Genomic DNA, 11,664 nt, shown 5'->3' with positions numbered 1-11,664 from the left:
TCGCAGTTGCGCCTTCAAATGTTAGGGCCGCCATTGCTCGTCGTCATTCGATGGTTGAATCTCGCCGCTGTTCCTTTGGGCTCGGCGGAGGTGCTCAATGGCGGTGGATTCTGGTTCGAGGCAAGAACAGAGGAAGGCTTCGGTGGTGAGCTGAGGGAGGAGAAGAGGTCACACTGTGATGGTGGCGCTAGGGTAGCGCGAAGAGAGAAGAAGAAAAGGGTTGCGGCTCTTTGATGGCGGATCGGCGCTGTGATGGTGGTTTCGGGTGGCTCGTCGGATTCTGCTTCTGCTTCCATTCTTTTTCTTCTTCTTCTTTTGCTTCTATTTATGTTGTTGATATTTTATTATTGTTGTTTCTGGTTGCTTCTGCTTCTGATTGATTATATTGTTTCATTGTTATTGTTGTTGTTCTGTTTCTATTTCTGCTCCTGCTTCTTCTATTTCTACTTGATTCCATATTTCCATTGTTGATTCATTGGTAATTCATTGTTCTTGTTGTTGTTGTCCTGCTGCTGCTTCTGTTTGATTAATTGTTGTTGTTGCTTCTGGTTTTGTTTTTACTTGTGCTTCTGCTAGTGCTTCTGCATGATTTTGGGGAAGAAGGGGAATGGACATTTTGGTCCAAAGGACGGTTTTAAAATAAATTGAAACCTCTGGGACCATTTTTTTAGCAGAAAAAAGGCCGGAGACAAAATAAATTTTCGACCTCTACGTTAGGAACCAAAATCATACTTAACCCTATAACTTACAGAAACCAAGCAAAATAATATATTTTCAAAGAAACTAAAAACTTAGTTAAGCCTAAAATTAAAATATTTCATATAAGACTATTTTTTAATTATTAAAGGATGAACGAAATAAGATACTTGAGTAGAAAAATTTTCAAACTATAACATCCAATTAAAAATCCAATAAGATACTTGAGTAGTAACATTCAGAACAATTCAAACTTAACAAAGTCATAGTTTCAAACTCAAGTCTGAGGTGGCCAAATACATAGCTTTACTTCAATATTAAATAATAATGCAACATTATATAAAAGACAAAGTTTTGTAGCTAAAAACATGAATTGTACTCAAAACAAAGCAATTAAAACAGAATCATTAGACAAAGACACTACATATAAAGATAATGCTTTTATTTTCCTTTCTTCTCTTCATATTCGATCTTAATTGCATCTCCTCCATCTTCATCTTTATCATTTTGGTTTTGTCCATCAATCTGCAAAAATTCAAGGGTACACTTCTAACTACAAGAGATAATATATGAAATAGTAAATATAACCGTAAATAAGCAAGTGTGTGTAAGTATTTTCAACGAGTAAATAATTAAATTTGTCTTTAAAAAATTATTTATTTTTTAAATTGGCTTTCGAGTTTTTTTAATTAAATTTATACTTAAAAAATTTTAAATTAATCATATTAGTCTTTCTGTCATTTTTTTTGTTAACAGCATTAAAATTTATTAATATGACACGTGAAGTTAAATAGCATAGTTTTGATAAGGACATATATTTTACGTGCTAAGATTAAGTGGTGAGTTTTGTAGGATCCTAACTAGCACAATTATGTCTCATGTGAATAGACAATAAAACTTCACTTTGATGCTAGTTAAGTGAGAGTTTAGTTTTCATGTATCTAGGATAATGTAATGTGAAAATAATATATTAACTTTGTAATTAGTTTAGTTTCTAAATTCTAATTACCAGACACAATACAAAATCTCAGTCCCAGAACCTAAACTCCAGTCTCTAAAAACAAACGCTACCTTACAAACATGCCATAAGAAATTGAATTCTAATTGCGATGGAGATAGGGATGGAGAATGCTAGATTTTGAAGATCCCAATCCTCTGCTTTGGGTTCCTATAGGAGGTCCCTGCTGCCCAATATCAAATTGTTTATTTAAACCAAGGTCAGCCATGAGAACACAAACATGTGTCAGCAATTCTCCTCCGGATCGAAGCCGTTGAGCATGCGAACTCCACTCACACTGAGTTGCAGTATAAGTTAGCATCTCTATCCACACCTGACAAATTGTATCCCATGAACATCCAACATTTTTAAACTGTAAAGCAAGATGGCACCCACTCAGTAACAAAGACTTGCTGCTCCTTTCTTTTCCATGTTTTTCCAGTGGCTGCAGACTTTCCCAGTACATATGAATCAACGCTGTAGAAGCATCCTTACCATCTTCAACCGGGAATTGTCTTCGATGCAGTATTCTTATGGCTTCCCTGAATGTATCTCTAACATATTTAATCCTGTCAACACATTTCGGAAGCAAGAATGGATGTACAAGTAGAATGTACAGCATGTAATCCGACAACATCTTGCTTACCTTCCGCTCTTTGTTGTCATCCTCCTCCGGAGCCGGCTCGGAATAATAGTAAATATCAGTTGCCACATGCCAGATAAGCAGGCTGTGATCAAATTCAGTCTCCAGACTCCAACCAATCTCATCAAAACAGCTACTTTTCTTTTTGAGTGCATAGCCTCCTCTATATGAAAGCAATTCCAAGAGGAACTTTTGTTCAAACCTTTTGTCATTGTATGCTGTGTGTTTCTCCAGGAGGTGTTGAAAGATCAACATTTTCAGATCATTATCGACTTCTTTCGTAGTCCTTTCGAAGAACAACTCTAGCTTAAAGTAGGTTCTGAAGAGAAAGTCATATCCAATCCAAATTGGTACCCTCTTGTTCATGCAGAAACTCAGTAAGTTGTGTTGAGCCATGTGTCCTGACCACCTCTTTTTACCATGAGACAGAGCCCACTCTGTGAAACTTTTGCAATTCTTGGTACGGATAGTCCAATCAGAACAAATAAGAGAAAAAAATGCATACAATTCAAGCAAAATAGCCCCAGCAAATAAAACAATTGTTATATAATAGTCAACCCTTGAATAGTTTGCAGAGTTAACAAACATAACAAATCCTATCAGAGCAGATGAGATAGAGGAGAAACTGATGACCCGAAAAATGCAGCCTGGTATAGAATAAATTATAGGTGCCTTGGTGTATAACACATCATAGAGAAGGCCTAGTTGGACCTCAACCAATTTAAAGGCATAATTACTCTGTTGTTCATCATTAACTCTCTTGTTCTTCATTACCATGATTGAGTAGCTCCTTTGACCTTCTGCGAACCGCAGGCTTAGATTGGCATAGAGACGCTTGACAATGTTAAACAAGGAGTAACCTCGGTGGATGAATTCTAATTCATCATCATGAGGAACATGCTGCAGATCTTGGGGCTGTAGAGTTGGAGATTCTAGCAGAGAGTCTTCAAATTGAGAAGGGCTAGCAGATCTAAGAACCCAAGTACGCTCTGCATACTTTATAATCCCAGAAATGAAGACTGGTATAGCTAGAAAAGTTAAAGGAGAGCGGTTCCAAGACCTTAAGTAAACGTTGAAGGCGACTCCAACTTGAACAATGAGACCCAGCAAGTGCCTTAGCCATAGGCTGTTGTCTTCCAAGGAGAAAGCAGTAATTGTGTCAGGTCCTCCAAGATGCAAGAGAAGAAAGGGTGCCCATAGTGCTTGAAGAGCTGAGTTTTGATCATGGTTGTTGTTGTTGGCAAGGTTACCAAGAGAAACAGTGGCTAACCAGTCTGCTGACAAATATGTAACCCAAATGATGAAGCTCACAAAAGGGTTTCTAATAAACTTCCTTTTGGAGCCAGACATGATGAGAATAACCTGCATTGTGAGGCTCAGTATAACCAGCACCCGCAGCTGCCATTTATTCCACTCATCTCTGATGTGTGTAGGGATGATTTGCATTTTCTCTGTCTCACGCTAGCTTTCTTTTGACAACCAAGTAGAAACTAACAGGCCTAGCTACCTGCAAATGCAATAAGCTGCGTTGCTATTCAAGTCAATATGTTATATTTTCCGGAAGAAAAGATCTTTTAAACGGAACTTAAATGAGTAAGAATATATATATAATTATTCTCCACGTAAAAGTTAATTTTTTAATATAAATCTATATAAATTATTTATATTTATGTGCGTACATTTTTTTCATGCTATTACTGCACATTTTTTTTCTTCTTGCTGCATGTTGTTGTTTTTCTTTTTTTACTTTTTTATTTTTTTTTTGTTATCGTCGTCAACACCACCTTCTCCTCTTCCTCTCTTTTTCATTGGAATTTCTTTTCTTTCTTCCTTTTTCTCTTTCTTCTCCATCATCAGTTATCTCATTATTGAAGATAATAAATAATTTAAGTTCAGATGATCAATTGAATCAAAACGAAATCAATTATTGTATATTTTGAATTCAATCAAGTGGTTGAGGTGTGATTCGATTCTAATTGATATTTTTGTTAGTAGTTTATAATTTTGTAGGTGAATAATGTTGTTTTTGTTTATAAAAATTGTTGTTCATCGTTGATGGTTTGAAATGAATGTAATGTAAAAGTTCTGTATTAAAAAAAATATTTTTCTGTATCTGTAGCAAATTTGGGTATAACACGAAGATATTTGGGTGTAACTACGAAGATATTTGAATGTATTGTTTAAGAATTTTTGACGTATGTCTTCTTCTTCCTCACTGCTTCTTCTACTTTTTTTTTATCATCATCATCATCATCTTTTTTTTTATTCATTTTTTTTCTTGTGTTTATCTTCTCAAGTTTTTTTTTTGTTTTACTCTCTTAACAAAAAAAAAATCAAACAAAGAAAAAGAAGAAACACATAATGGTAAAAAATTACTTGAAAGAGAATGAACTTATATTCATTCAACTAAAAGAAAAAAAGAAATAAGAAAAAAAAAAGAAGAAAAAAAGGTAACATTAGAAAAAATATTTTTCTGTATTTGCAGCAAATTTGGGTGTAACACGAAGATATTTGAGTGTATTATTTAAGAATTTTAGATATATGTGTGCTAATAAATTCTGCATAATTCAAAACACTTTTTCTTCCTCCTCCTTATCTTCTACTGTTGTTTCTTTGTCTTTATATTTTTATTTCATATTCTCATAATTCTTCTTAAGAAAAAAAAATCAAACAAAGAAAAAAAATACATAATATTACAAAATCAATAAAAAGAGGAGGAGGGAAAAAAATATAACAACAACAACCGTAATAAAAAAAATGATGATGAAGATAAAACAGGCCAAGAAGAAGAAGGAAAAACGCAAAAAAAGAGGAAGAACGCAAGATACAAAGAGAAACAACGTGATTTTACGCACGCATTATGTAAGTGAATTTTATTGAATTAAGATTAACTTGTATGACTTATATGACAAAAAGATTTGTATGTATAACAATACTCATATTTATTTTTTGTATTTTTATTAAAAAAATATATTAACACAATTACTAGTATATTTATTATCTTAGAGAGCGCTTGGTTGATGCAGTGAGCAAAGTACACCTTTCCCAACCATCTCTGCTCTCATATTTCCTCAATTTCTCTTGGCTTCCACCGACAAGAGAGAGGTCAAGCAAGCACTATTTCATTCTTGTCTCTGGAATTCTTCTCTTTGATTCATCACTAGGATTAAGGAACTTCTCCACAAGGTCATAATCGTAAGCTTACTACTTTCACATTCCATGTTTTCCTTATTTCTCCAATATTGTCCCTTACCTATTTTTATGGCTATTGATTTATGAAAGACTAGGTAGCGGCTTATCATTAAGTCAATTTTTATTTTCTAATAATTCATGTATAGAATTAAAAAGATATTTATTTTTTCGTAGTAGTTTTTTCATTCATACACCATTCATAAATCTTAAATCATTTGTTAAGTTTTTTTAATTTCAATTCATACTTTTTAGAAAGATGCAATATATTTGTGGCCATCGATAACTACAAATAAAATATCTTAAAAACTACACCATTTATTTATTTTTATTAGCTGTTTTTTCATTCATCCATGCAACAGTCACGAAGAAAAAATGATGCTAATGGAAACAAATTTTTTTCTTAAATGAAAATCTGCATAACTAGTATGAGATTTGAAGGTTAAAAATGAGGGAAGTAAAAGGTTTCACCAAATTTCTCTCGTAGAAAATATAAGGAACCAATTTTTACTTATTTAACATTAGCTAGATTTAGAATTTATAATTTAGAATTAAAAATTTATGATTTCGAGTATAGAATTTAGGATAAATAAAATAACTTTTTTTAAAAAAATTGGAGATGTATAGTTAATTAATTCTATGGTGTTCGATCACTCTTTTGTTCTTTAATTTTTATTTTCTCAATTGGATACTGGTTTTAAACTTTAAAATGATTTTTCTTAAATAATTTCTTAAGTTTTTGTTTTTGTTTTTTTTTTAAATTTCATACCTTCTAAAAAGATGCAATACATTTGTAGCTATAGCTATGATTAAATAATATTAAAATATTTTTACTACAAATTTTCAATTATATAAACAGATTTTTAAAAAAATGAGACTATTGAGTATCTGTTGGTTGTTCTTTAGCAAAGTGAAACTAACCATGATGATTTATTGTTCTATTATTGTAGAGCCAGCGTGTCCATTCCCTAGCATTTGATCAAGTCTTGAGAGATTCTTGAAGGACCTTTCTCTTGGATCAGGTTCATGAAACTTTATAACTCTCCTCATCCTTAGTTTCTTGTTAATTTTTTTTTGCTTCATTGTTAATCAAAATACTTTGTGTATAGATATAATGATATATTAAATAGAGGAGTGCTACGGACCATTAAAATACAATTTCTTTCTCATTCATCAACTCTATCCAACCCAAAAATCTTAAGATAACAAGTTAATAAGTCTCTTATCTTATAAACTCTTCACTCTTATTTGCTTTCTTTGATATGTGACTAACTTTATACACTCCTCACACTTGTAATATTAACACTTACTTCCCCACTAGACAGGAACGAATGACTCGAGCACTAGTTCAGACTCGGTTGAGTTGTCTGTCTAGGTCATTTTTTTTCCACAGGTTTGACTAAGCCATTTTTAAATCAGGCCAACAAATTAAAAAAAAAAATTTGTGCCTGATGAGACCATGAACACGACTACTAGTATGTAAATTAAAATGTTAACTGAGATTAATTATTTATATTGGAAAATTAAATTTTATTTTGAAAAAGACTAAAATATTTTTATATAATTAGTTAAAATTATTTTATTATATTTTATCTTAGAAAATTGATTTTGATTTTGATAATTTTAAAATTTTAAAGAATTTGTACGTAACAAACCTAATTTATCTGTTTGTGAATGTTCCCACACTCACCTATTAAAAGACGTCCACAAAAGAGAAGTCTCTACATCATTCTTTTTTGGTAGTAGGTCTCTGCATTTTTATAAGACATATTTTGTTCTCCATTTTCAAATACCAGCTTTCATACCATTTGTAATGGTCCAACCCGCCTGCATGTGGACATTGTTTACTTTGACATCTCGTACTTTTATTCTTGACGGTAGAGAGGGCAAAATTTTTCACACTCAGCCACATGTTTTTGTTCTCCTAAAGCATGAAAAAATTGAGTGTGAAAAATTTTTCACACTCAGCATATGGATTCCTAAAGCATGAAAAAATTGAGGACATTTTGTTCTCCTCTCTAATCAATATGACTTTATATTCCACCTCTTAATAATGTCTGACATCCTCATTAACACATTGATTCGAGTATGGACTTTGATACTATATGTAACACTCCAACTTTAATATTTGTCTTTTTTTTTAATCTTTTTTTATATAATTTTACTAAATTTGTAATTTAGTCCTTATATTTTTTTTAATTAGATCCTTATACTATTTTTAATTTTGTAATTAAGTACTTTTTGTGTTAAAAACGTTAAAATTAATGGAATATTCTTTCTAAAATTATTGTAGTCAAAGATTGAATTAAGTTCTTAAAGGTAGATACCTTTAATTTGCAGAAAAATATTCAATTAACTCTAATATTCTTTATAATAGTAATGAACAATCAGCACAGAGACTCTATTAAATAAAAAACTCTAATTGCATATTTAAAAAATGATAAGAACCAAAAAATAATTAAACCACTGCAATAATCATCCTTTACTTCATGTCTCGCCTGTCTATGCATTATATTGGAAATTATAGTATATTATATTGTTTATACATTAACTATGAAATTAAGTACTTTACTAGTATTTCTACATTGGTGCAGTTGTAATCCCCCTCCCCCTTCCTTTTGTGTGTTTAACCTTTCTTTTCAATGTTATACTTTTTTCTAGGCTCTTTCCACTGATTCTCTAATGGCTGATGTGTCTAGTATGACATCAACACTTTTGGGCAATCTACAAACAAAATATTTTCAAGACATTGCTCTGGTATTTGGTCTTCAGGATGAATTGGAGAAACTTCAAAGATTAATGGGAGTCCTCTCTTCCTTTCTCTTTGATAGCGAGAACAAGCATGCAGATTATATGTGGTGGAGGGAAGTCAGAAAGGCACTTGATGATGCTAGACTCATTTTTGAGGAAATAGAGTATGAAGCAAAACGTAATGCAGTGGACAAAATGCATGGAAGCATCCACACGAAGATATTCCAATTCTTCTCATGCTTTAGGAATCCATATGCATTTCGCATCAAGATAGCCAACAGAATCCAAGATATAATGCAGAAGATAGATGAGCTAATATCACAAGGAAGAGAGAGGGGAATAATTGAACATGTCAACCCTCCAACTCGGGAGCTCACACCGGCAAAAAGTCTTTATACATGGGACCGATTTAAGCATGTTGTTGGTAGACTTGAAGAGAAAGAGAAGATTATAAAGTTATTAATGAGACAACAATCACATGCTAATAACATTGATATGATATCGATTGTTGGGATTGGAGGTTTGGGAAAGACTACACTTGCTCAAATGATTTATAATGATGATAGAGTGAAGGAGCAATTTAATATGTTAATGTGGGTGTGTGTGTCTAATGATTTTCATTTAAAGAGGTTGATACGAAGAATTATTGATGCTGCCTCAATTTATCCTGAAGGGGAAACTATGGAATATATGGTATCGCTTCTCAATGAAATGTTACATGGTAGGAGATTCTTACTGGTGCTAGACGATATTTGGAATGAAGACCGCAGCAAATGGGCTGCATTGAAAAGTTGCTTATTGAAGGCAGGTAGTGACGCAAAATCAGAAGGCAGCAAAATTATAGTGACAACTCGTAGCAAGGATGTTGCTTCTATTGCTGGGAATGGTCATATAATCGAGTTACAACCACTTTCTGAGGATGAATGTTGGAAAGTGTTTGCAAACTTTGCATTCAAAGAAGAGAATGAAGAAGAAAAGTATCCATGGCTCAAGCAAATTGGGAAAGAAATTGTTGAAAAATGCAAAGGATTGCCCCTCGCTGCAAAAGTTTTAGGTTCCTTCCTATACGATATCCGTGATGAAATGATGTGGCAAGAAATAAAAGATGCAGATATCTGGAATCTAGAGGAATATAGCTTGTTGTCAGCATTGAAATTGAGCTATAATCACTTGTCACCAATATTAAAGCAATGTTTTTCATATTGCTCTTGTTTTCCAATGGGTTATGAATACAGTGTTACTGATTTGATTATGTTTTGGATGGCACATGGACTTCTCCAACCCACTCGTGAAGGGCAAGATGAAGAAGATATTGGAACCTTGTATATTATGGATCTTATTTCAGCATCTTTGCTTCAAATCGAACGTCCTCCTTTTTACGACTTCCTTCCTTTAGACAATCCAATGCTGTATGAGACATTCAAAATGCATGGTGTTTTACATGATTTTGCAAAATTAACAATGAAAGAGTTAGATGAGACTAGAACCATTGTATTACCATGGCTACAAGAAGAACGGGGATGGGAATGGGAATGGGAATGGGCATCCAAGAAATTCAACTCTGTAAAGGTGTTGCACTTACAACATATGGAATTGAAGTTTTTGCCTGATGATTACTTTGCCAATATGAAGCTTTTAAGATACCTCAATCTTCGAGATTGTATTTTGGAGAAACTCCCAAATTCTATTTGCAAGTTGCAAAATCTACAGTTTTTGAATCTTCATCGTTGTTACAAGTTACAAGAGCTTCCCAAAAATATGGAAAATCTCATCAGCCTTCAAGTTTTGTTTTTGACTGTCAATGCTATAAATTTGTCCTCTCTGAATATAGGGCGCTTCCAACAACTTAAGACCTTATTTCTTTTGGATTGTGTGAATCTATTGTCCCTACCGGCTGCTATCGGTTGCTTGAGTACTTTAAGGAAGCTAATGATTCATGGGTGTGATGAGCTGATGAATTTTGAGGATGAAGATGAAGAAGAAAAGCAACATGTAGAAGATCATTATTTAAACCTTAAAGTACTTGAGATTGTTGGATCACACAAGTTGGAAGCATTACCTAATTGGCTTAAAAGAGCTGGCAAATTAGAAAGTTTGAGGATAGCGGGTACAAGGATAAAATCATTTCCAGAATGGTTTCCAATCTCCTCCTCTCTTGAGAGACTATATATCTATTCTTGTCCAAAATTGTCATCTCTCCCCATGGCCATGGATCGACTTCATCGTCTGCAACATTTAGAAATTGTTGATTGTCCCAAATTGTGGGCAAGGTACAACAAGCGTACAGGTCCAGATGTGAACAAAATTAATCATGTCCCACATTGCAAGGTAAGTCAAATATATCCATATTCAATAATTTAGCATGAAAAATATTAGAAATTTAATCGCTATTAAATTTATAATTTGTATAAGCTAAGCATCAACTAAAGTCAGTATCTATAAATAACACTGTTAACAAGTGAATCTTTTGTTTGGACAGTGGAGTCTTGTTTGTTGTCAATGATTTCTACTTGAAGTTCAAGTTTTGTTTCAATCATTAGTATACCCTTTGAAAATTTGTTTTTGGTGTACCTTTTGAATGTTTATATTTCAGGTTGATTATTATTATTGAACAAAGATTTAAGGCCAGGGAAGCCGGTTAAGAGGACATGAAGGTTGAGAAAGACAATGAAGGTGTACCTATGTCATCTTAAGAATTTGGTTATTTGGTTCTACTTTGTTTTATTTTGTGTTGTCCCCGTTCTGATTGCTCTGTAGCCTTTGTTTGGTAGATGATGTTTTTAGCTATTACTTTAGTCTGTGTCCATGCTTCTGTTGCTTTTGTCTGTCAAAACTCAAAACTAAAATAAAGCTATGTTTTTAGCTATTAGAGTTTCTTGAGTTTTGGGGTGTGAACTAGGTTTGGGTCTGTTTGGGTTTGAATTTTTGGATTAGTGTTTGTATTTGCCTATGATCATAGTAAAATTTCACTATTATCATGATAAAGACTGGATATAAGTTTCATTGTACTTTGAGGTTGAACTAGGATATATGTTGGTATTATCTTTCCCTCCTCCTTTTCTTATGAAAATTACAGAAGACTTAGAGAAACGAGGGTTGAATCTATGACCTTCTTTTACTTTAATAAACTAATTCTTTGTTTCACAACTTGAACTTGATTTCTGTTTGTATTGTGCAGCGAAAAATTTAAGAGACAATTTGATTTTGTCTTACAATTATCAGAAAACAGAACATAGAAAGAGAGGAGAAAGTTGACACAGTCATAGATCTTGGTTCAGTTGCCTTGTGCAATGCAACCTACATCAAGTCTCTACTACAATAGTGATAGAATTTTCACTATATTTAAAGTATTACATACACCAAATTTCTAGGATTCACACAATCCTAT

The 11,664-nt window shown here is 32.9% G+C and overlaps 2 protein-coding genes across 4 annotated transcripts; one reads left to right on the top strand and one right to left on the bottom strand.

Moving 5' to 3' along the window:
• Positions 1-1,082: 1,082 nt before the first annotated feature.
• Positions 1,083-3,834, bottom strand: LOC107626652 (uncharacterized). The gene is made up of 2 exons (XM_088505319.1): positions 1,768-3,834; positions 1,083-1,221 (listed from the first exon to the last, which is right to left on the bottom strand). Exon 1 carries the CDS (start codon positions 3,780-3,782, stop codon positions 1,797-1,799), a length of 1,986 nt encoding a protein of 661 aa, XP_088361445.1. The 5' UTR covers positions 3,783-3,834; the 3' UTR covers positions 1,083-1,221; positions 1,768-1,796.
• A 1,524-nt stretch (positions 3,835-5,358) lies between these two features.
• Positions 5,359-11,335, top strand: LOC107626651 (putative disease resistance protein RGA1). 3 transcript variants are annotated; one of them, XM_016329545.2, is made up of 4 exons: positions 5,359-5,522; positions 6,476-6,547; positions 8,187-10,604; positions 10,870-11,335. In XM_016329545.2, exons 3-4 carry the CDS (start codon positions 8,208-8,210, stop codon positions 10,885-10,887), a joined length of 2,415 nt encoding a protein of 804 aa, XP_016185031.1. In that variant the 5' UTR covers positions 5,359-5,522; positions 6,476-6,547; positions 8,187-8,207; the 3' UTR covers positions 10,888-11,335. The 3 variants fall into 3 exon arrangements, with proteins under 3 accessions (XP_016185031.1, XP_088359554.1, XP_088359555.1); XM_088503428.1 differs by having other exon boundaries at positions 5,364-5,531; XM_088503429.1 differs by lacking the exon at positions 5,359-5,522 and adding an exon at positions 5,640-5,862 and having other exon boundaries at positions 6,402-6,547.
• Positions 11,336-11,664: the final 329 nt, after the last annotated feature.

Source organism: Arachis ipaensis, chromosome B2 (genome assembly GCF_059453495.1).
Source record: "Arachis ipaensis isolate K30076 ecotype BB chromosome B2, ASM5945349v1, whole genome shotgun sequence".
NCBI classification, from domain to species: domain Eukaryota; kingdom Viridiplantae; phylum Streptophyta; class Magnoliopsida; order Fabales; family Fabaceae; genus Arachis; species Arachis ipaensis.
The sequence above is the reverse complement of the archived record's forward strand: the minus strand, read 5'-3'. Positions and strand labels throughout refer to the sequence as shown.